The 25,131-nt window shown below is 42.0% G+C and overlaps 1 protein-coding gene across 1 annotated transcript in view; it reads left to right on the forward strand.

Annotated features, from left to right (window-relative positions):
• Window positions 1-25,131, forward strand: part of dlgap1a (discs, large homolog-associated protein 1a) — a gene marked incomplete at both ends in the record, with an annotated part of 71,896 nt that overhangs the window by 31,531 nt on the left and 15,234 nt on the right. Inside the window, 3 exons of the mRNA XM_080440035.1 lie at window positions 378-753; window positions 18,606-18,733; window positions 20,501-20,626. Coding sequence (XP_080296161.1) covers window positions 378-753; window positions 18,606-18,733; window positions 20,501-20,626 — 630 coding nt within the window. The remainder of the gene's footprint in view (window positions 1-377; window positions 754-18,605; window positions 18,734-20,500; window positions 20,627-25,131) is intronic.

Below are 25,131 nucleotides of genomic sequence, written 5' to 3' on the forward strand. Positions count from 1 at the left end.
TATTATCTTTCCGTATACCTTCTCCCATCTCTCCCCTTTGGCCCTCTTTCATGCCTCCTTCGGCCCTGCTTCATCCTTGATTCCTACGTCCTTTGTCCCTCCTCCGTCCGTCCGTCCATCCGTCCTTCCTTCCTTCATCCCTCCTTTGTCCTTTCTTCTCCTTTCCTTTGTTCCTCCTCCATCCCTTCTTTCTCCCTCCTTCATCCACCCCTTCGCCCTCTCCAATCCGGCCCACAACACCCTCTGTCCTCTCACTATACCTTATATCTTTACTCCTCTGCCTGCTCTGCGCCCTGTCTCTCTCCTCTGCTCTCCTGCCCTCACCGCTCCTCTCCTGTCACCCGATACCTTCTCCTCCTCCTCCTCCTCCTCTTCAGGTGAGCGAGGTGGAGGTGAACGGACAGATAGAGCAGGTGTGTGAGCAGGTGTACAGCGAGATGCAGTCCCAGATGCAGGCTCAGATGCAGTCTCAGATGCAGTCTCAGATGCAGGCTCAGATGCAGTCCCAAATGCAGTCCCAGATGCAGTCTCAGATGCAGTCTCAGATGCAGTCCCAGGCCATGGACTCGTCCATGAACACCCTGCCCATGCCGGGCTGCTTCCGCATGCGCAGCCACAGCTACGTGCGAGCCATCGACCAGGGCTGCGCCGACGAGGTGGAGGGCGAAGGAGGGACCCCCCTGCTCCTGCTGCCGGCCTCGCCGCCCCGCACCACCACCGCCACCACCGTCAGAACCATCCAGAGTAGCACAGGTTGGTGGGGATGTGATGTAGAGTTCTCAACGGGCCTGAAAATGAAGACCCCGGCCCTAACTGGGCCCTAACTGGGCCGGCCTGAACAGGTCCCGGCCCGAACGATTAACATACTTTTAGGCCCGAAAACCCGAAAAAAACCCGAAAAGGTGTCATTACGTGCTTAAAGGTTTCATGACATTCAGTTTTCCAACACATTAAAAGTCTTTGTCATGGTCCTTCAAACGTGTATAAAAAGTTTTAACTGAAAATTCCACTCTAGTGAGCCATTGCAAGTGTTTTTCTCTCACATTTCTAAAGCCTTTTCAACTGCAATGAAAAAAGAAATTTTTGCCTGCGGGTGTCGCTGTTGAGGGATTTTGCCTGTCAATCATCACCTCTGCTCCGCCCCCCCCAAAGGAAAGGATAGGGGAGGGGAGGGGCGAGGAGGGGAGTGGGCGGGATTAATGGCCTTCTAACTTCACTATCCAAGGGCCAATCTCAGATAACTTTTCAGCCTAATTATTCAGAAAACCCCAGACCACAGAAAATCCACTGAATGTTCAAAGTTCAGTTTTTTTGGGTGTAATTGAGGTCATAAAACCCCCTAAAAAACATTAAAAAAAAAAAAAAGTTAAAATGAATGTCATAGAAACTTTAATGTCCTCAAAGTCACGCATCTAACTCGCTTTTAACTGAGCAGATTGGACTTACCCGATTTTCGATGTTTGAGTTTTGGCCATTTTCGGCAGTTTTTTTCTATAACTAGGCTAGGAAGGTCGGACGGCGACGAACGATATCTGAGTAAAGTTCACTTTGAGCTGCATCCAACGCATCCACTGCCCTTTCCGTCGGCCTTACCGTTTGGCCTAGCAGTTGATTTTTTTTTTTTTACGGAACCCGAGGTTTGGCTCGGCCCTACTAATTAGCATACATTTTCGTCCCGGCTCGCCCCGAAAACGCTAGGTCGGGTTCGGGCAGAATTTGAGAACTCTAATATGATGTGCCTCAGCCCTCTGTGCGTGCGTGCCTGCCTGAAGCTCATTCTACAGCTGCACTTGTTTTAACTCACACTACATGAGAGCATCTGTCAAATTCCTAAAATGTAACACAAAGGGTAAATGTATTGCTAGGCAGAGCAACCCTATAGCTTAGGGTGCATATACCACGTGTGGCCCCGGCTGGTTTGCTGTGCGTCATCCTTTTGCTCTCTGTCCACCTTTCCTGTCTCTCTCTCTCTCTCTCACTGATGCTACTGAAATAAAAGCAGAAATGCCGGAAAGAAAAATGTATTGGTATAGGCATGAATAATGGGCATTTGGACCAGTAATAGGTTTGTGAAAGCAATTTTCTGTATGCCTGTAAATAGAACTGGGGGGAAGGAGGAAGAGAGGAAGGCAACACTTTGTGTGTATGTGTGTGCATGCGTGTGTGTGTGAGCACACAACCACGCACACAACCGAAACTGGGCTCGCATGCAGCTTGACAGAGGAAATCGAGGAGTTTCTTAAAGGCAATGTAGGCCATTGGATCATCGGGGATCAAGGCAAAATCTCATTTTCGAATGCTCTCTGTATCGTTAAATCACAACTGCTGTCTTGTAGATTAAACGGCTAGATTAAACTGCTGCCGTTTCACATTTCACTTGGTAATACATTGCAGTGTAGTCTGAGTGATCTTTTCATCTATTTTCGAAGCAAAATCTCCAATATTTTAAAGCGTTATTTTGAGTGTGTGAAAGTTGGGTTAGTATAGAGCAGATATGGCTCTGGAGTAAGCAATCCTCAAGCTATTAGAAGTGTTAAAATGATGTGTGGATTTACATGAACATTAAAATACACTTTGCACGTGTGTTTGTGTGTTCCTGAGTGCCGTTTTGCTCACACTCTATGGATAAAAACATCCACAAAATGACAGTAATGTTGCATGGGTGAAAGGAGTGGATGTGTTTATACGTAATTATTTCCGCCAGGCTGGAACGGTAGGGGGGCGGGGATTATGTTTTTGCCCCTATCCGTGAGTCAATGAGTCTGTCTGTGAGTCTGTCTGTAAGCAGCAAGTCTCAGACACCGCTGGACCGATCAGTGTGCAACTGATTGTTGCAGAAACATGATTTCTTTTTTTCCCCCACCAAATTAAGCAGGGTTGTAAACCTTACTAAGATGGACTTATACCATCTTACTCATACCTGTGGATTTGAGAGGGGGTACTTTTGTGTAATGGAAATGGATATTTTGATGCGGTGTGGTGTGGTGTGGTGTGGTGTAGTGTGGTGTGGTGTGGTGTGGTGCTTAAGCTGCAATGGAGAGGGGGCTTTAGAGAGCATTGGTGAGTCTAGGGTAATGTGGCCTGTTTATCTTTCTACTGATGTGTGTCTCTCTCTCTCTCTCTCTCTCTCTCTCTCTCTCTCTCTCTCTCTCTCTCTCTCTCTCTCTCTCTCAGCATAAATGCCATTTAAGATTTTTTTAAAGCTTCATCTTGCCATTCAGAACATTGGACTGGGCAGTTGCTGCTGCAGGGCCACCCTGTGTGTGTGTGTGTGTGTGTGTGTGTGTGTGTGTGCGTGTGCGGTATTAAGTCTGTTTGATATTACAGTTGCATTTTATTATTACAGTCTCTAGAGAAGGCGACCTACATCTGTCACTGCTCTGGGGACTTTTACATAGTTATCCAAGGGGGCTGAACACACACACACACACACACACACACACACACACACACACAGACACACACACACACACACACACACACACACACACACACACACACACACACACACACACACACACACACACACACACACACACACACACACACACACACACACACACACACACAGAAACATACAGTATTATGTATATTTAATTGCGTATAGTCACTAATGCTTAATTCATGCTCCGTCATATGATGGTGACGCGTGCCAAAAATAGCCGATCTACAAGCTCACAACACGTTGCATCCGTGCAGTAAGTGCAGTTGTAACTCAGGTGCGTTCTGTACTTAAATGTAATTTTGAGGTATTTTTACTTTGTGGAGTGTTTCCAATTTTCAATACTTTTACTTCTACTCCACTATATCTCTGAGGAAAATATAGTACTTTTACTCCACTACAATTATTGAAAACGTTAGTTACTAGTTACTTTTTAGATTTAGATGTTTATTACTAAATATACATGAACCACTTCTATATATATTTCTGCTATTTTCAAAAGATTTGTATACATTTTGAACTTGGGAAATAGGACATCCTGCACAATGAGTACTTTCTACTTTTGGTACTTTCAGTACATTTTGATACCATTTTTTTTTTAACTTTTACTCAAGTACATTTCTAATGCGGGACCTCCACGTAACCGAGTAATCTACATTGCAGTATTGATACTTTTACTTAAGTAAAACATGTGAGTACTTCTTCCATCACTGTTAGAAACACACAAGTAGACAAACAGAGTAAGTATAGACATCACTTTGCTAAAGCCCAGATGTTTCCAGATGGGTGGACATTATACGGTAGAAGAGGGACTGTAAATGTCCACTGAACGGAACAGCTCACTCATTGGTCCGCTTGTATAACTGAAATGTCACTGAAAAGACACTACAGTATGTGGAAGGCACATTATCCATAATATAACACACTGTAGGAGTTATTATAGCCAGTGGTGGAAAGTAACTAAATACATATACTCGAGTACTGTACTTAAGTAATTGTTTTGGTATTTTTTACATTACTGGAGTATTTCCAATTTTCAGTACTTTTACTTCTACTCCATTACATCTCAGAGACAAATATAGTACTTTTACTACACTACAATTATTGGACAACTTTAGTTACTAGTTACTTTGTAGATTTTAAATATTATTACAAAACATACATTAACCACTTCAGCCCTATATAGACTCCGGCTATTTGAAAATAGCCGATCTACAAGCTCACAATTGGTCGCGATGCGACATGTTGTGAGCTTGTAGACCTGCTATTTTCAAATGATTTTATACATTTTGAAAACATGAAATGGAAGATTTCTACATAATGAGTATTTTCACTCTTAGTACTTTAAGTACATTTTGATGGCAATAGTTAAATTCGTAAATTCTGAATACCAGACTTGTACTTTAAGTATTTCTGCATTGTAGTATTGATACTTTTACTTAAGTAAAACATGTGAGTACTTCTTCCACCACTGACTATAGCCAGGCCCGGGTGGGTGTTGGTCCTTACTATAGCTCCCAATGTACCAGAGATCTATTATGATGGGACATTCCACTTTCAGTAGAATAGATAAAACACTTGCACACTAAATATTTGTATTACCAGCTGTTAAAACCTGGACTAGAAAGCACTCAGAGAGTGTAGGAGTAGATGGTGATAAATATACACAAAACGAGATACAGTCAGCGGGGAACATTGTTGGAAAATGAAACGTGTGTGTGTGTGTGTGTGTGTGTGTGTGTGTGTGTGTGTGTGTGTGTGTGTGTGTGTGTGTGTGTGTGTGTGTGTGTGTGTGTGTGTGTGTGTGTGTGTGTGTGTGTGTGTGTGTGTGTGTGTGTGTGTGTGTGTGTGTGTGTGCGCGCGCGTGTGTGTGTGTGTGTGCGTGCACGTGTTTGTGTGTGTGTGTGTGCATGTGTGTGTGTGTGTGTACTGTATTTTGGAGTCCATGTAGACTACAGAGTATTGTGATAAATTGTTCCCTCACAAATCTTTCTTTTCACTGTCCCACAGTAGGCTGTATTATCTAATGAAGACATTATTTAACTTGTGCAATAGGAATGGTTTTGGCAGATGATGATATGATTCTAGACGGGTATTCCAATATTCTTTAGGCCCTTCTTGCATTTGGAATCAGTTTTAACCACCCTATACTCAGTTGACCGGGGTCCCCCATGAGTTGCTCTGGATTCAGAGCGTCTGCTAAATGCCTAAATTGTAAATTGTCTATACTTGGTCCCCTCCTTTTTTCCATCTACACCAAGGGCCCTATTTTCCGTGCCGCTTTAAACCTTGGCACTACCCATGAATTACACTCAAGGCAGCTGGCGCTGTCCCTACGGTATCTCACGACCGCCGCACTACCCGCTATACATTATGCTGACTCCGTTATTTGTGCCTGGAGGTGTGCGTGTTGTTGTGTTATCCCTAAATTTGCTATCTTGTCACACACGTTTGGGAAAGCGCATAGCGGCTTCTAAAACCACCCGCTATGCCAAATTTGTTTGGTAGAGCGCGCGCCTGCAATGGACATGTCGGGCCGGGCAGGCACACAACAGCACAACATTTAGAGGTCTCCCTCTCTCCTAATTCTCAACGAATCTCTGTGATTCAAATGTTCCTATAATCAGCAGAAGTGAGAGTGTCAATTCCTTGTGTCAATTGTGTTTATATAAGACGTTAGTCTATTCAAACACAATGATTTGTGCTGCGCGATGCCATTCGCTCCAAAATACACACTTCAGCGTTATTAATCCATTGCGCAGGAAATAAAGAACGGATTACAATAATATAACATTCTCTTTAATCATTAACATGTAGGTGATACTTATGTCTATCGAATATGGTTTTATTGAAAGGCAATCAAATGCTAGCGCATATGAAGGAAACGTTGGGTGTATAGTGTCCAACGTTATAAGTGCCTCAGTGCGTCTGCAGAATGAGTGGACACGGACGCACCGGCACTTCTGAATTAAGTGATTGTGAATGTGATAAGGTGACAATTTTACTGTAATCCACAAAAGTGTGACTGTTAATTCACTGTGTCAATAAATTGTGTTTTTTATCAGCAGTTGCCAGTTAAGCTTATCAAAGACAAATACCGTACAATGTTGTTTGATCTTCGTTTGCTATAACCACACCAGACCATTTATTATAATTGATTCAGAACACAAGCAGACTGCTGTAATGTAAAGTTCTCTATAACCAGCAATGTGTGAGTGATAATTCTGTGTATCAAATATCATTTTATTCCAAGGCAACGTCGCTCTTCCATGGGCAAAGAGGGAGAGAGTGTTATTGGTGTGCATAGCAAGTGCTACCGCAACGTTTACACAGGAATGCCCCTTGCACCATGCTAAATCGCCAAATAGTGGGTTTAGCCACTTCGGCCCAAGATAGAGCCCATCTCTTTGCAGAAAATAGCAGACAGGAACAGGCTCACAATGTGTCACAACATGACCCGTTATGTGCTTGTAGATCTACTATTTTTGCCAAATGTTTGCCTATTATATCCGGTAATTAGCAAACAACACATACATGCACTCACGTAGACCATTTATGTATCCTCTCTAAACTGGAATGCTAGTGAGCAGCTTTGTGAATCAATAAATCAATAAATGAACATCCAGACATTGCAATTGAGATACGAATACCGATTTACCAATATAATCAATGACTGTTCAAACCTTTGGACGTTCGGAGCCAGTCCTAGAGTATGTATGATTGTGTGTGTGTTAGGGCATTCACCGAATAGTCGAATATTCGAATATTCGAATATCAAACCGACTATTCGACTATCAAACCACTATTCGATTATTCTATAAAAAAAAAAAATACATATATATATATATTTTTTTTTTTAAGATTTTTTTTTTTTAGTGGCTTTTCTACAGCAGACATGCAGCTCTGAGCTCTGGTGTGACGTCAACTCGCATTCCTTGAGTCAAGTCATCAATGCCATAAAAAAAAATTAAAAAAGTTTTTTTTTAATTTTTTAATTTTTTAATTTTTTAATTTTTTAATTTTTTATAATCAAATCGATTAATCGAATATTCGAATACTTATAGGTCGAATAATTCGAATGCTAAAAATCACTATTCGTGAATGCCCTAGTGTGTGTGTGTGTTATGCCTACTGTATGCGTTTTCATATGTACATACGTATGTGTATGTATCAAAGGGCTAACATCCTGTTTCTAAATTGATGCCATATAGGAAGTGACAGTTCATATGAATGGCCGCTAGTTTCGCTATTTCCCCCATGATTTCCCCCTGCTGGTTTTTATTATTTTATTACCTTGATAAACATTGTCATAAATGCTTTTTGCTATCAGTCGCTAGTTTAAAGTATTCTTTCAATTACCATGGTATGAGTTTGGTAAATTATGGTCCCATTCATTTATTTAGTTAATGATAAAGTAGGGTATGTTTCTGTGGCTTTTACTGGTTCTACGAGTGAAGACCCGCCCTCGCTGCGGTTACAGCCAATAGCAGTCGTTTCCGGATTCATTTCGTGACCGGAAGTTCAAAACGGTCTGTTGAAACCAATGGGGCTCCCTTTGTCCATTCATTTTACAGTCTATGGTATGTATGTGTGCGCTGCACGCGAGTGGCAGCTTGAAGCCTGCGGCTGACAGAGTGAGAGCCATAGAACAGGGACACAGCAGGACAGGGCAGGACCCAGACAGAAGGAAGGAACATCTAACACGATTTCATAGGGAACATGAACAAGGCCACCCACTCTTGTCCTACATCTAACATGCATGGCCACACGGCAGTTCATACTGTCTACTGTATCTATAAATGCACAGCATCTCTGTCTGTCTGTGTGTCTATATATACTGTTACTGTATATATCACAATATAGATCATGTGTCCCTTCCTTCTTGGTCCAAGGTGGGCAGGTTGCAGCCATCTTTTCTGCTGACCTACACAAATAAACAATGCCATAAAATGCTCATTATACACATTATTTGAGTGCCTTGCTCTATAACAGGGACATTGAAGCAGCTGTACTTTCAAACGGAACAATTTGCCTCGCTTGTTGTTGACGGAGCAATTCATTAGGGTTCAATTTATCACGGTTGTTTGGTGCATGTTAATGTTTGAAATCTCATCGTGGTGCTCAGTCAACGTCCTTGTCCCTGACACCAGAGGAGACCAGTGTGACAGCTGAGGCATAATGAGGGCATTTGGTTTAATGAGCAAGAAAGAGTGAGAGAAACACGATAGCAATAGACAGAGACAGTCAGAGAGAGAGAGAGAGAGAGAGAGAGGGAAGCAAACTTTAAGAGCGATATTAGGAACACAAACAAAACTATTCACTCTTTGTCTTTTTGCTTAACACATTTCTTGATATTACTCTTACAGATTTTGTCCAAACATCACGCAAATTGGTACACATTATCTCTACAGTCATGTGATCAACACAGATCTGTCAGATCATAATCCATCCTGATTGGCTAAGATTTATTTTTCTTTTAACACAAGCCTCTTTGATCCCATAGCATGCTCAGGCTTTTGTGAGCACCCCAAATAGTTTTTAAGTTGCTTGATTCAGTATTTAGATATTTCATAATAATAAACTCTATTTTAAAAACACCTGTCCTTGGTTCTGGTGACTCACATTGCCCTCCTATTTTTTTTCGATTACTTTTTCATTTATTTTATTTATTTGTTATTGTATTAAAAAAAACGTTTTCCCCAAAAAATATAAAAAATAAATGAAAAAAGTAATTGAAAAAAACACGGCCCCTCACATATTAGGCGGGGCAGTATAAGTCACCAGAACGAAGGATCTGTGTTTTCGATGAATCTATCATGTTTAAAATGGAGTTTGAAGTTACAATGGGTTTGTATAGGAAGGGGGCGTGTCTGATAAAAATTAATATCAAATATCTAAATACTGATCAAGCAACTTAAAAACTGTCCAGGGTGTTCACAAAAGCCTGAGTAGACGTTAACATGACGCCAAACATATTTGAAAATGAAATATCCCTTTAAGAAAGGGGATTTATTATTAGGATGATTCTGGAGAGACTTTTTCTCTCCAACCAAGGGGGAATATTGTTTGTCAATTGATTGACAGTCCTGAACTTTTACAGAGTTGCTGGACTCCCTAGAATGCTAACCCTTTAAGCATAAGCATCAGGTTGTCATCGGTCCGATTTGAACGTTTCGGTACCAACATGCTGTACTGTAGCTTGAACGGTGCTTGTTTCAACATACTGTGATCTCAAGGTCAAGCTCAGTGGTCAAGGTCATCGTTACCACATTATGCACTTGTATGCGGTGCTCTTGTTTATTATGCGCTACATAGGGAATAGAACACCAAACAGCTGCTATATATTTGTGCCATACCTTCTTCATAGACTACATGACTGACACTGAAGTTATCGTGTGCTATACACAACCCTGCTTTAAATGAAGACGGTACGTATTCACCGTCCTCTCTGTTATCACATGCTGTTGGCTAGACTAGCGAGTGCAGTAGGTATAGTTAGGGGCAAAGCGATGAATGCCAAATGGGCTGTCAGTGGCCTGTGACCACAGACGGGCTCTCCACAGACTGAGGCGGCAGAGTGCTGTGAATGGCTGACACTGACGATGCTGTTTGGGGAAGGCCTGCGTGGCGAGCTGCTGGAAGGTAGCCAGGATAGCCAGGAATGAAATGTGTCTACTGTGTCTGGGACAGAGAGAGAGAGAGGGAGAGAGAGAGGCCATTGGTATGAAAACGATTCAGATGTCCCACTGACAGGACAGACTGGATCAGTAACTTATTACAGGAGATATTGTGTGTGTGAGTGTGTGTGTGTGTGTGTGTGTGTGTGTGTGTGTGTGTGTGTGTGTGTGTGTGTGTGTGTGAGAAGTGTGCATGTGTGCGTGCGTGTGTGTGCCTGCGAGTATATTTGTTTGTGCCTGCCCTGCGTATAAGAATATCTGTACAGTACGTATCATTTTCTGTACAAACCTACACGTATATCCTGTACATCTGTCATGTGGAGACGCATATCTTTTCGTGTTCACGTCCAGCGTGTGTGTGAGTGAACACATTTTACGTTGCAGTTCATGTAACGTGTGTGTGTGCGTGTGTGTGTGTGTGTGTGTGTGTGTGTGTGTGTGTGTGTGTGTGTGCGTGCTAGGGCATTAACAGAATAATTGAATATTCGAATATTCGACTATCAAAACCACTATTCGACCACTGTAATCAAAGTCGATTATTCTATTAAAAAAAAAAAAAACTATTCGTGAATGCCCTAGTGCGTGCGCGTGTGCGTGTGTGCGTGTGCGTGTGCGTGTGCGTGTGCGTGTGCGTGTGTGTGTGTGTGTGTGTGTGTGTGCGTGTGTGTGTGTGTGTGTGCGCGCGCGCCGGTGCAGTAATGTACTCAATGACTGTGTGACGCGGCTGTGACATTGAGAGGACACCTCAAGCGAGTTCTACCCCCTCCTAACGGCACCATCTGCTTCAGTGAATGACAGGCTGCAGAAACATACATCAGCTTCTAGCGCTGAGGGAGAGAGAAGATACACAGACTTCCTTTCAGCACTTTTTGTTATGTGATTTTCTTTTAAAGCACATTATGGTTTCATTTGCCAGATCTGTGGAGAGAGTAGGACTGAACAACAGTCACTGAACAATTAATTACAAAATAATTGCAATTTCCAAATTGCAGATTTTATTGAATTAAAGAAAGGAGGGTATTCTAGTCTTTTAGATAACAGTTGTTGGTCCATTAATCAAGTACAATATTTATTTCATTTCTCTTAAATGTAAAAGGACCATATGTTGTAGCATGTTTAGCTCACTGTATAGAAGTTATATACTACAATTTTGAAGAAACCATTGGTTCCCATTCATTTTGGTATGGTATTTTAATCAACTTACAGAGACTTCAAACTTGCTGTCAAATGTTATTGTTGTGTTTTAATGCAGTGTAAGGCGTGGAATATAACAATATTTACACATTTTGAAAGCTAAAACTCTGTTTCATTCAAATAAAAGACCCCATAACAGGTAAAACCTTTAACGTTTTAACCACTTAAACCCTGTATACTTAGTTGACTGGAGTCCCCCAGGGTTCTGTACTAGCTCTGTAGTACACTATCTCTTCACCGGAAATAGCTGATCTACAAGCTCACAGCATGTTACGTGGCAAAGCATTGTGAGCTTGTAGATCAGCTATTTTCACTGAATGTACGCCCGAGGAATAGGGATGCTGGGGCTCTACATCAAACCTAATTTATCCACAAATGAGCCATGGTGATATCCCACAGAAAATGATAGAGCACATCACAGATTCTTTCAGGCAGGGTGGCAGCTGGCCTAGATGGGGGGCCCACTGTTCAGTGATGAAACAAGTACACAAAGCAGGCAAACTCACTTCATGGCAGTGATGGAAAAAGTACTCAAATGTTTTACTTAAGTAAAAGTGTCAATACTGCGATGTAGAAGTGTTCTGTAACAAAGTAATAGTCCGGAATTCAAAATGTACTTGAGTAAAAGTCCAAAAGTATTGGTATCAAAATGTACTTAAAGTACCAAAAGTAAAAGTACTAAAATGTTTGAAAATAGCAGATCTACAAGCTCACAGATGCGACGCATTGTGAGCTTGTAGATCGTCTATTTTCAAATAGCTATAGGTTTAAAATAGGTAAAGTGGTTAATATATGTTTTATAAGTTAATCATTTATATCTGCAAAGTAACTAGTAATTAAAGTTTTCAAATAATTGTAGTGGAGTAAAAGTACAATATTTCTAAAGTAAGTAAAGTAAAAGTAAGTAAAAGTATAGACAATTGGAAATACGATATTTCATACCGCTTGTGATCAAACCACTAAGTGTAGTAAAAAGTAGTTAACCGCATGAACCCTATAGCATCTCTCTTCTGGGCCAAACATTCAGCAAAAAATAGCAGATCTAAACTACACGCAGTAGCTTGTAGAGCTTATAAAGCTGCTATTTTCGGTAAAGAGATTTTGTGTTGAGGTAATAAAAACATTTTTTTTAAAGGAACCGAGCAAGTACAGAGCCCTGGGGGACCCCGGTCAAATATAGCATATAGGATTTAAATACATATCTGTGCTAAGTGTGTGAGACATTGCTAGAAGAACATCTGCAGCCCTGTGTGTTTCTGACCTCCAGGGCTGCAGATGTTCACTCCTCTCCGAGAAAACAGCGTCTATACAGTTCAGCAGAGTGCAAAGAAAGAGCACATCAAGGCCATGTACGCCAAGGCAATAACTATACAGCAATGAGAACGCCAGAATGCTGACGTATAAAACTCACTCATTTGTTGGAATTCATTCATCATTTCAATTGGATCATTTTCAGATTCTATAGCATTGTGTGTATGCGGTCCCACACTGCTGAATAACAGTTGGTTTGAGCCAGCCAAGACCAAAGCCAATGCAGAATGCCTGCTGGCATTCAGATGCAGACGCATTGTTGTGTTTCACAATGTTATCAATTTTGTAGTGTTATTATGAAACACGTTCATGAATACCGGTGGCACAGGTGTATACCGCCGCCACAGTAAGAGAAAAGACAGGAGGCATCTACAGAATGATTTGTGCCCTTACTGCATTGACTTAGAGCTGTGGTTCTCAAAGTGGGGTCCAGAAAACCCCTAGGGGTCCCTGAGAGAGGGTTAAAAAAAACACACACTTTTAACCTATTGGCTATTTGAAAATAGCCGAGATTATAGATCTGCTATTTTCAAAACATCTTGAGAAAACGTGATTTTAAAAATATAGTTTGACAACACAAATGAAATCTTGTGTTGTCAAATGGGAGTCCCTGGCACAAAATATTTTCAGATGGGGATCCGTGGCCAAATACATGGTCCTTGACATGAAAATGTTTGAGAACCACTGACTTAGAGGCGTCTGATTTACACGTCTACCTCGGGAAGACGGGCCGACTGACAGAAAACCAGCCATGTATGACTTGAGTGGCCTGTGTTGCTCGCTTTTCAAAATGGCCTCTGCCAAAGCCTCAGCGTTTCGCGCTGACGCGGCAGAAAGGCGGCATTGAGGTGCCCTGACCCCATCCCAAAACTGACGAGAAGATTATGCTGAAACGTTTAGAAATGTGACAGCTCAGGAGAGGGAAGCGAAAGAAGATGAGAGAAGAAAGAAAACAAGGAAAGAGCAGGACTGGGGGATACTTTGAAACTGTCAGATGTGAGCGTGCAGAGGATATTACCCCTCGCCTCTGCCTTTCCCCATCACTCTTCTTCCCTCTGTGTGTGTTCCCTTTTTCTTTCTTCCTGAAAAGCTGAACAAAATGTGGGTCGGTGTAGGAACGCATGGAGCCTGATTTATAGACTTACAATAGTGTCACGCACCGAATATGACCGATCTACAAGCTCACAACGCGTCCTGCTGCGACGTGTTGTGAGCTTGTAGATCTGCTGTTTTCAGCACGGGACACCCTCGTATGATGGAGTATTAATTCGGCATTAGAAGGTTGGAAGGCTGGCTGGTCTCCTGTTAACATGCAGGATTATCCTCACGCAGGGCAGAGGACATGTTGTTTGGCCCCGAGGCCAGTGGTGGCTATCAGCGATTTCCGTATATGGGCATAAAAGGGACAAGGACAGACAGACAGAAATCTCCATATGGGCATAAAAGGGACACAGACAGACAGACAGACGGGTACAATGGGTATTGTATAACCAGGTGGGGAATGCATTCCCAATGTATCGTTCCCGAGTAGACCGGTCTAGTGGAGCTTAATTGGTTAATGTATGTTTTGTAATAACAAAAAAGTACAATACACATGCTCTGAGATGTAGTGGAGTAGAAGTATAAAAAAGTTAAATACTCAAGTAAATTCAAAGTAATTCAAAATTGCACTTAAGCACAGTACTTGAGTAAATGTACTTGAATAAAGTTACTTTCCACCACTGCCCGAGGCAACCGTGCAGCCGATACTGCAGTCTGTATAAAGATGTGTGTATCCCACGGGCGAGGAGACAAATCACTTTGAAGTGTTCTTCAGATAGCTATACAAAATAACTTGTCTGTGTCTTTTCAAAGTATAGGAGGTACTGTAGTACCTGTATTATTTGCAAACTCGATTAGCGTAATCTGTAATCTGATCTGATCCTGCCCGACCTGCACCTTGGCAGGGTTTTGCGAAGTTGTGGAGAACGCATGTAAGCAAAACGCAAGCCTCAGATGTTCTCAGCATCTTAAAGTTGGTCTTTGCTCTGTAACGGATTTGTCCCGAGGATGATGCTTGTAGAATACAGTGTAAAATAATCTGTCAAACAGGTTAAACCACTAGCATGCCTATCATATCAGTCAATAGGATGTCTCCTGATGGAGGGCCTAGTGGTTTAGTCAACATGTACCATACTGTCGGCTTGGTAGAGGGATTATTCAAAAGTTCTACACCGTCAAATCCATGTTAATTAAGAGAGTTACAGGTCCCTTACGGTTACATTTAAGTTTGTATTTAATTTACATTAAAGGAATGGTTCACCCAAAAAAAAATCTTATTTTCTATCAATTCCACACCCCATGAAGCCTTGAATTCATGCGATTTTTTTGTTTTTTGACGCATTCTTGAGACAATAATGATGACCGGGTGTATTTCCGGTAGGAGACTCAAAGAGACTCCTACCGGATACATTAGCATCTTTCCGCCAGTCATCAAATTATTGGCTACTCTCAGAGTTGAATGAACACTCTGGATTGTACTGTGTTAAGAAGAAACACTCAACACGTTCACACCATAGAGTTAATAATATATCAAGAGAACGGATTGCCCCGCCCCCACCTATTCATTTCAGTGAAGTTGCTCACCCAGCGCATGAAAAGCACCGGAAGTACCCTCTTCTTCCGCATTTGAGAAATGCGGAAGACTTTAGCACCGAGCAGGTCAGGTGCACTTCTAGGGTATCAAATGGTAGAAGCATGCACAGTAGCGTTTTAAATGCGGAATTATTGCAATCCCAGATTTGACCACCAGGCGACGGCAGCTTCACTGTTCTGGGGGCTTGGTTCACACTAGCAGCGACAAAGTCATTTTCAGTTGAAGCCAGCACAACACTTGTCACTGCTTGACGAGCTGCAAAAAGGTTGAGCTGGCTTCAACTTTTATGGTGCATCAATCAATCATACGTTTTTGTCTCGCCATTTCCACTCACTTTCTCTCTCCACGCAATTCCTGCTTGTATTGAGGGGGAAAACTAGGTCTTGGCATTAGATCCCTGTTATTTTTTTAATCCAAGCCTTTATACTTTTCTTTATACTTTTCTCGCTCGTCGTTTCTACACACGGATGTATTGTATGCTTGATGACCTCAATGAGCGTGATGAGCAACACTTCAGTGGTGACTCAGCAATCTACGAGGTTGTGAGCCAAAATATAATAGTTTAATAATATGGTTCATAATATGGTTCACTAGTGCCGTTGATGTGAAGTACTTTATTCTTTCAAAATGTTGATTAACCTGATTTACTTGAGTAATATAAAACCAAAATGGCTTGCACAAAACAGGACAAGCCAAAGCCATCACACTTTACATGGTGGCAAGACCATAACTGTGTCCGTGTGTTTGTGCGTGTACATGTGCGTGTACGTGTGTGTGTTGTTTATCTCCCCAGCAGCATATTGATATTTAGTTGCTGATATGTTAGCGAGCTACGTCCTACGGCTACATTCCGTACAGGAACACGCAAGCGTGAATAAGTGACATTTCACGTCTGCATTCAGATTGTCTAAAGCCAGTGGCTATGTGTACCGTACAGCAGTGGTTCTCAAAGTAGGGTCCGGGGACCACCATGGGTCCTTGAGGGGGTTCCAGGGGGTCGCCAGTAAAATGCTGAATCAGTTCAACCACTTTAACCCCCATATACATGTACATGGACTTTTTGAAAATAGCCAATCTACAAGCTCACAACGTAAAATGTAAAAACGAAATAATAATATTTTTGAAACATTTTAACACAAATCTTGTATGGGGATCCCTGGCACAACATATTTTCAATTGTATTGGTATTGGGTCTGTGGTCAAATACCTGAAAATGTTTGAGATCCACTGCTGTACAGTATGTAAGTGTGGATATAGATGAAAGGTATGGATCAATGGAAAATGGGAATAGACCTGAACCAAAACCTGAACACGCTGTCAACGTGTTATCTTAACACGGCAGACATGCTTTAATTTAAATCCGTGATTCTCAACCTTTTTTAATATTAACAAAGGAGAGAGGCAAAAAAAAAAAAATCGACGATCTACAAGCTCACAACGCCTCATAACGCGGGCCGTTGTGAGCTTGTAGATTGTCTATTTTCACAATATTTATCTGTGGAACCGAGTCAAACTAAATCCTACTATTCCAAGTGCTTATCAGGGTGGGGTGTCCCCAGTTCAAATACGATTACTTTGGGGGCTGAAAAGGTTGAGAACCACTGCTCTACAGGACCCCTGGGGGTCCCCGGACCCAACGTTGGGAACCAGTGCTTTTCAATTAAGTTATTAACTTTTAACACAGACTCCATTGCACATCCTCTTGGCAACATGAATTGGAGTACCATGGGGTAATCATCTTGAATTTTGAACTCCCTAATCTCCGACGCTGTAAGACATCAAATCAAAATCCATTAAAGTAAATTGAAGTTCAGCCTTGTTTATTGAAACATAATTCCCAGTAAGAGTCCAATAAACGCAGCAGAAATAAAGAGGCACATCACAGAAAGAAAAAACTAAATCCACTCTTGAGAGCATATGGATGGGTCCATCTTTCATCGTTACACACTCTCAGACATAATGAAGAGGAGAGGAGAGTTTAGCCTGGTACTGTACTTGTGTCCCATGGTGACAGCTGTCTCACACATGCACGCAAGCGCACACACACACACACACACGCACACGCACACGCACACGCGCATGTGCATACACACACACAACCTGCTGGGCATGTGTAATGATTCAGTCTTTCCTGTATGGAAGGGAGTGATGTTACAGTACTGCTGCCTTGGTTTTTGTCTGGCCCCCTGGAGGACTGGAGGTCCCGGGGCGAGACTTGGGGATTACATATTCTGTCTGTGGCAAGAAGTCAGAACCAATCAAATCATGGTTAAAGTTTGTTTCTTTTTGTCTAATTTTTACCAATCACATCGCATTGACAGGATCAGGTTAGAGGTGTGGGGCGAGTGTACTGTCTAACTGCTTGTGCATTCGCAAGTGCTTGGAAAACGTAATATTGCAAGCCAAGTAAATGGAGTCTAATCCATTGGTTCTCAAAGTGTGGTCCGGGGACCCCCAGGGGTCCTTAAAGGAGTTCCAGGGGGTCCCCAGCTAAATGATGGATAGTTAGGAACCACATGGACCCTTATGGGTCTGTAACTCTGAGAGTGTACAAATGGAACCAAATGGACCCATAACGGGTCCATTTGGTTCCATTTGTACGCTCTCAGAGTTAAATTAACATTGATTTTACAATATAAATTGGGGTCCCAGAGATAGAAATGCCATTAAATGGGGGTCCGGAGCCTAATGCATGGCAAACTGGGGGTCCTTGATATTAAAATGGTTGAGAATCACTGCTAGAGCCGTAAAAATCTTCTCTTATGGGGGTCCCTGAGGCATATCTTTTCAAATGGGGGTCTGCGGGCTAATAAGTGTCAATTTGGGGGTCCTTGACATGAAAAAGTTTAAGAACCACTGGTCTAATCAACAAGGTAACTGAAACCAAGACAAGCTGAGACTTCTCGATATGTGGCAAGAACACGACTGTCTCTACAGTAAATAACAAACAGAACCGTTTGCCTGTTGTCAGCTTCACCCATTCAATCCAGGAACGCATGTGTGTCATTTTCGGTTTTAGTTATAAGCCTGTTGTGTCCAGAAATAATGAGGTGAATAGTGTATTTATTTAAGTGGTAATCGTTTGAAGAAAAGTTTTATCTTCAGTTTTGTTGTGACGTATTTAAGTGTCAGTGAACCTTTTTACACCTACATTATATACAGTACATGTACCGGTAGATATGTCACTCTTAATTATTAATAATAATAATAATAATACATCCTTTAATTCTACCACAGTGAAGCGAATGACTAATGAACAAATTGCTGTAATATGTCAACAACTTTAAAGTCTCTTCTCTTCTCTTCTCTTCTCTTCTCTTCTCTTCTCTTCTCTTCTCTTCCATAGTGTCGTCCTGCATCACCACCTATAAGAAAGGGACTCCTCCCCCTGTGCCTCCCAGAACCTCCACCTGCTCCACTTCCTCCAAACCCTACATCTCCATCACAGCCCAGAGCAGCACTGAGTCTGCTCAGGTACAATACCTAACTTATGCTGCGTTCACACTGAAAGATACAAAGATATATAAGCATATTTGTAGCTTTGTAGCTGAAGTTGAAACCACGTTTTTGTATCGTTGCAGCTGTTGTAGCCTCTGTAGCAGCTACAAAAGTTGTATGTATCTTTGTAAAAAACCCACATCTCCATCAGCAGCACTGAGTCTGCTCAGGTACACTACCTAAGAGTCCGGGGATGTAGTCTGATTCGTGCTTTGACGCACAACGGTGTCGCACGTCGAAAGTAGCAGAGAAGCTCACAACACGTTGCAGATGCGACACGTTGTGGGCTTGTAAGTCTGCTATTGTTGGCATGTGACCCATTCGTGCAACGGAATTTAGTCTTAATGTCACCAAACATTATGAAAAGTTACAATTATGTCTCAGATTCTTGAAGACCCCAGGCCAGGTGTGAATGTACCCACAGAGTAGTTGGTCACATAGCGTAAGTACATAGAAAGACATAGACAAGTAGAAAGCTGTCACTTGAGGCCACTTGTTCACATGCCATCGTATAGAACAGGGTACTTTTGTACATCATTCTCCTTATCCATATTTTTGCAGTTTAAAGTTCTGTAGTCACCAGCTAGTACGTGGAAAGAAAGACAGGACTACAGTAGTTTCACAGACAAACTGTTTCAGCATATGTGCAGACACATACACACAGCAATGCAAGTGTTATACTCGTCTATGCTGGGATGCCATTCTACATTATGTATTTTGGTGGTCTGTGCCCTGTGTCGATGCTTGGAAATAGAAGCGAGCTCTGGAAGACGCTTCAACAGGTTTTGAAGCGCCCACTTGACGCCTACTAACAGTTTGACTACAGCTGTTGAAACCCATTCCTTGACGCAAGAGTCTGGCACGTTCTATCCGGCTGTCTCTGTAATGAAGTGGCAACGTCTTGAGATTTTATATTATGTTTATATAAAGGTTGACAGTGTTTTCTGTGTATTGATGAGTTGAAGGTGTATTAGAATTTTAATATAATGCTGTTATATTAACTGCAATTAACTGCAATCTTCTGTAATTAGAACGTTGCATACAGATAAATTATAATAACCAATATCTACAACGTTTAATGCTAGAATAATCCTACACAGTGTCTTCGCCGTTATCAGTTGAGGTTAACCCTGTGACATTATCCTACTTGTTACAAAGCTACTTTGGATATAATCAATCTTTTGGAGATATTGATTTAAAAACACTTTCATTAGCTTAGCCATAGCAACATGAACAGAGCCAGAACAGTGATCCGTTATTGAGAACAGTGTTCTGCTATCAAGAAATGTCCGACCACAGAATACCTATTTTGACCAGTCAGAATAAGAATTCAACAAATTGATTGATTGATGGTTTTATTGGCAAAAACACATATTTACCGTACATCCTTGGTTCTCAAAGGGCGGTCCGGGGACCCCCAGGGGTCCTCGGGGGGGTTCCAGGGGGTCCCCAGCAAAAGTAGTTAACATAGCATCACAATGATTTTAACCACTTTATCTATTCATACGTTGGCTATTAAAATATAGCAGATATACAAGCTCACAGCTCATTTTAAAAAAATCTTTAAAGCATTTTTAACACAAATATTCTCTTTTGTTTGAGAACCACTGCTGTATATGGACATATGTACATTATCTATCAAAAAGGACATAACACAAAAAAGCTTGAGAGCTTATTTCCACAAAATGTGACATGACAATTTCCTTTTGCTACAATGTCTTACCACTCTCTCAAACCAATCAGGATGCCTACATGGAAGGGGAGGGGCCAAGAGGAGACATGACCATCCAATCAGGGCTCAGCAACTCTACGGAGAGCATTGACAGCATGAAGGCCTTGACAGCAGCCATTGAGGCTGCCAACGCACAGGTCAGTGTGTTCACCCAGAGGCGTCATTTCAGAAAAAAATTACGGGGTGATAAAGACAGGCTACCACTTCAACCCCATTGTGTTGCTGTCGGGCAGAAACGGGAAAGGACAATTCATGAATGGATAAAAAGATGTTATTGAATATAAAATGAACAATATATTTATTTTTGTTTGGCGATGAATTGGATCTGCTTTTAGGTACTCTGAGAAAGCATAATACATCTCCCTACCAATAGGGACTCTGAATCCCCTAGTACAGGGGTCTTCAACAGGGGGTCCGGGACCCCTAATGGGTCCTCAGAGTTACTACAGGGGGGTCGCCAAATCTTTGTGTGATTGGATATTGTTTTTACATTAACCACTTGAACCCTATTATCCCTATTCTGAGGAGAATTTAAGCCAAAAATAGCCGATCTACAACCTCGCAACGCCTCGGCGTTGTGAGCTTGTAGATCGGCTATTTTCGGCAAAGAGGTTTGGTGTTGATCTATGAAATCTATGAAAATACAATGTTATACAGTATGTAGTGGGGGTCCCTGCTTAATCTCTCTTTCAGCCAGGGGGTCCTTGGGCTGAAAAACATTGAAGACCCCTGCCCTAGTACATAAAAGTAGATCCAAAACGACAGGTGGTAGCTGGGGTGGTGGAGGGTGAGCAGCAGCAGCAAGTATCAGCAAGAATAGCAGTAGGCAGCAGCAAAGGGCAAGCAAAGGAATGAGCAATCCAACTTTAAATAACCCCATTTAAATAGGGCGCTCTATTGTGAAGCGAGTATATGATTGGTTGAGAATAGAAGCATGGAGCTGAGACCGATGGTCGGCCAGCAGCAACTGCCCTGAGTTCCCTGACAGAACTTGCTCTGTGCATGTCTGTACCAAGCGCGACGGTCATTTGTTGTGTTTTTTCGTAAATTAACGCCTTACTTAATCATACTGCAGCGTCACACAAAATTATCGAAAGTAGCAGATATACAAGCTCGAAGCATGGCGCGAAACACGGCGCGAAACGATTTTCTTTTAGCTTGTGAAATCTGCTACTTTTGCTGTTTTTAATTTGAATCCTGAAAAGTAACAGTTTTGGACATATGAGGTTTACACCCGACAGAGACGATTTCCAAAAGAGTGAAAACAGTGGATCTACAAGCTCACAAACCCGTTGTAAGCAACCCCGGCTAATAAGGATGGATCTCAAACTGATGATTTTAGAAAGTTTATTCCTGGAACCACCGTAAGAACTGTAAGGTGGGAAAGCACATACAAACAGTACAAACATTACAAATATGGCTGACAAACACATCATAAACCATAATGAAATATAGCTGAAGCTATAAGAAATACTGTGACAAAAACCAATCATTAAACATTTGACAATATGTCCTGTGTTACAATTACTTCAGCAAGAATTGTTTTTAAACCAAAATGACAATCTCTCTTTAGAGTGCAAAACATATGAAATAGGTAATTACTGCAATTATCTTAATCACAAAGAAAATAGCTTTTATCCTATTAAACCAACAACAATGACATGTAAGTTATTTGTATAATGTATCTCCTTTTAGCAAACATGAAATGTACCTTTTACTCCTTGCACTGTTATTATGAATTACAATCTAAACCCATATATATTTATTTAATTATTATTCACGTTACTGAGGCTTCTCAATGGGTCTAGAATAGATTAGCAGAAAGACATTCAAAGTGACTATTAACTTGGTGATTGTAAATCCACAATGGACACAAAGTAACAAGAGATGCAAATAACACAATACAGCAATGATAGACAATACCTTGTGCCCTTAGCCAGGTGCTTAAACAAAATAAACCTTTCGGTTGGAACATAGACATGCTCCTCTGTTGTTATGTTCATTCATTCTGACGTCCTTCAATGCAAAGACGCGCTAAAAGTACCCAGAGCAGTGACATCCTTCCTGTTTCAGGCATTTTCAAAATAAAAGCCTTTACTATAACAGACTAATAAAAACGAACTCAAATACGATTCTTTCAAGCAAAACAATGTAAAGGTGTCAGTTGAGGCATGAACAATAAAACATTATATGTCCAATGTAAACAATAAAAGGACCCACATAAAGTGATAATCTATAAAACTTGGCAAAAGTCCACAGTAATGTATCTTTGAAAGTCCACTGGTTTGGCAAGTTTAGGGTGACAGTAACGCCGCCTTCTGGCCAGGAGGTGCATCTGGTGGACCTTTCTTATAGAAAATAACAGTACATTTTGAAGACACTAATTTATGCAGGGCAGTGCTTAAGTGGTTCGTTACACTCCCACCAAAACATGAGTGAATTGCAGGACCCTAAGTAATGCAAAACACGAATGATTTCTCACTGAAAGGAACATTTAAGCAAGACATAAATCACGTATACACTTAAAGCATGAAAAACAAATAAGAAAAGATACGCTTTAAAGCGACAGGGCAGTCAACCCGTATCTAGCAGAAAGGACAGTTTCTGAATTGGTTGCTCAACTTCAGACATCTTGTAGAGATGCTCCCCTTTCTTGTCCAGATTTCTGTCTCCAAGACCGACTCCCCTCATGAGTCCATCTTTATCCGTAGTGGCCTTTGAAACCTTTCCCAGTCTCCACTCGTTGAGGTGAAGATCAGCCATCCTTCGCTTCTCCAATAGTCTCCGGTGCCGTCTACTATGATGACCTTTGGGGATGATTGCTGGGTGCATGTTGAGTTTGGGAAGAGAGGACAGCCGTCCTCCCACCTTGAGAACACCCTCTTTGCCAAGGCAAGCATCAGGAGTGTACAATAGGGTGTGAGATGGCAGGTGAATGCCTTTGTTCACCTGTTTCAACTCTTCTGGATCCACGTTTTCCTGCAGGTCTTTGATTAGACAATGTTCTGCTTCTTCTAGTTCTGTTGCAGTGATGAGATCTGACTCCTTGGTGTGATTTACTCCTTGATGAGGTACATAGCCTTTCTCTCCCTTTCCTTCATCACACACTTCCTCTTCATCACCTTCCTCGATGACCTCTGCTGGAGATACTGGGGGGAGATCCTTAATGTTGACTCTGTGACAAATAGTGTTGACACTTGGCGAGTCATGGCATGGCTCTGAACGGCCCACAATGCTCCATCCCAGTTCTGTGTGAACAGCATCTGGTTCCTCTTCTCCTCCAATAATTACCTGTTTTGGTGCTAGTGCCCTTGAACAGCTGTAGCCTCTTACTCCAAGACCTGAAGCCCTTTCACTCTGCATGATGACATCCTTACCAAGCATAGTGGTTATCTTCAGGTTGACAGGACGTGATTCAGCTTGTAGCTCCTTGCTCACTTGGTTTGAGACTGGTGCAGCGTTGGCTTTCTTTATGTAGTCGTCATCATGTAGGCATGTTGGATGTTTACCTTTACAGGTGTCACAGGAGTGTCGGTGACGGCAGTCTTTTGCACTGTGACCTACTTTCATGCAACCGTAGCAGAGTTTCCTTTCCTTCATGTATTGTCGTTTCTCTTCTAATGAATTTGTGACAAATGCAGTGCAGTTGTGAATCATATGATTACCTTCTTGACAGAACAGACATGGCTTAACACTTACTTTAGTAGACCCTTGATCGTTGTTCTCTACAGCTGCTTGTGCATGGAAGACGTTGGCCATGTCCGTTTCATTGTCTTCAGGGTTCCGTTTTTCCAAAGTGGCTTGAGCAATGTAGGACACATCTGTATTTGGAGGTGGGGATGCTGCCATGATAGGCTGTTGAATGGGAGGTGAATGAATCGGTTGCTGTGGTGCTGTAGTGACATTAATAGGCTGTTGAATGGGAGATGAAGACACATCTTGTGCAGCTGTATGCAGCTGTCCTTGAGCGTTGGGGTTGGTAGAGTGAATGCTATCCTCTTCTGCCATTGCTTGATTATAGGCCTGTAGTCTGGCTCTTGCTACTTTTACATCCCTTAGTGCCTTTAGTCTTTCCAGCTCCTGCTCCATTTGTGCTATGCTTATAACATTCTGTGCTATGCTTACATCCATTTGAGCCTCTAGTCTTTCCATCTCAGGCTCCTGTTGAGCTATGGTCATGTCCTTCTGTGCCTCTAGTCTTTCCAGCTCCTGCTCCTTCTGTGCTAATTCAGCTGCTGCTTCTGCCCGCTTAGCTGCAATAGGGTTTGTAGACCTTGATGACCGTATACTTGATGCTCTGCTGGACTTGTGTGTTGTATATGAGGCTGTGGATCCGTAGACAGAACGAGCATAATCTGGCTCAAGTAGCTTACGGAGGCATTCCTTTACCTTTTGACTGTCGAAGTCTCCATCATTTCCTAATAACCGTTCATGTATGACCGTCGCAATGTCCTTTGTCACTGCCTCACAAGCATCAATCCGCCGTCTTGTGTCATTGGATGGAGTGATGTAATCTTGGATTTCTATGTAACTGCTCAAGACATCAGCCTTTGCCTTTTTAATTGTGTCAAAAAGCTCTGCAAGTTGACTCTTAGGAATGTCTGTCTTTAGCTGTTCTCTTGTTGTGCGAGCCTGCACCTTC

The sequence above is a fragment of the Gymnoscopelus braueri genome (assembly GCF_963280865.1).
Source record: "Gymnoscopelus braueri genome assembly, chromosome: 10".
In the NCBI taxonomy this organism is placed as follows: Eukaryota; Metazoa; Chordata; class Actinopteri; order Myctophiformes; family Myctophidae; genus Gymnoscopelus; species Gymnoscopelus braueri.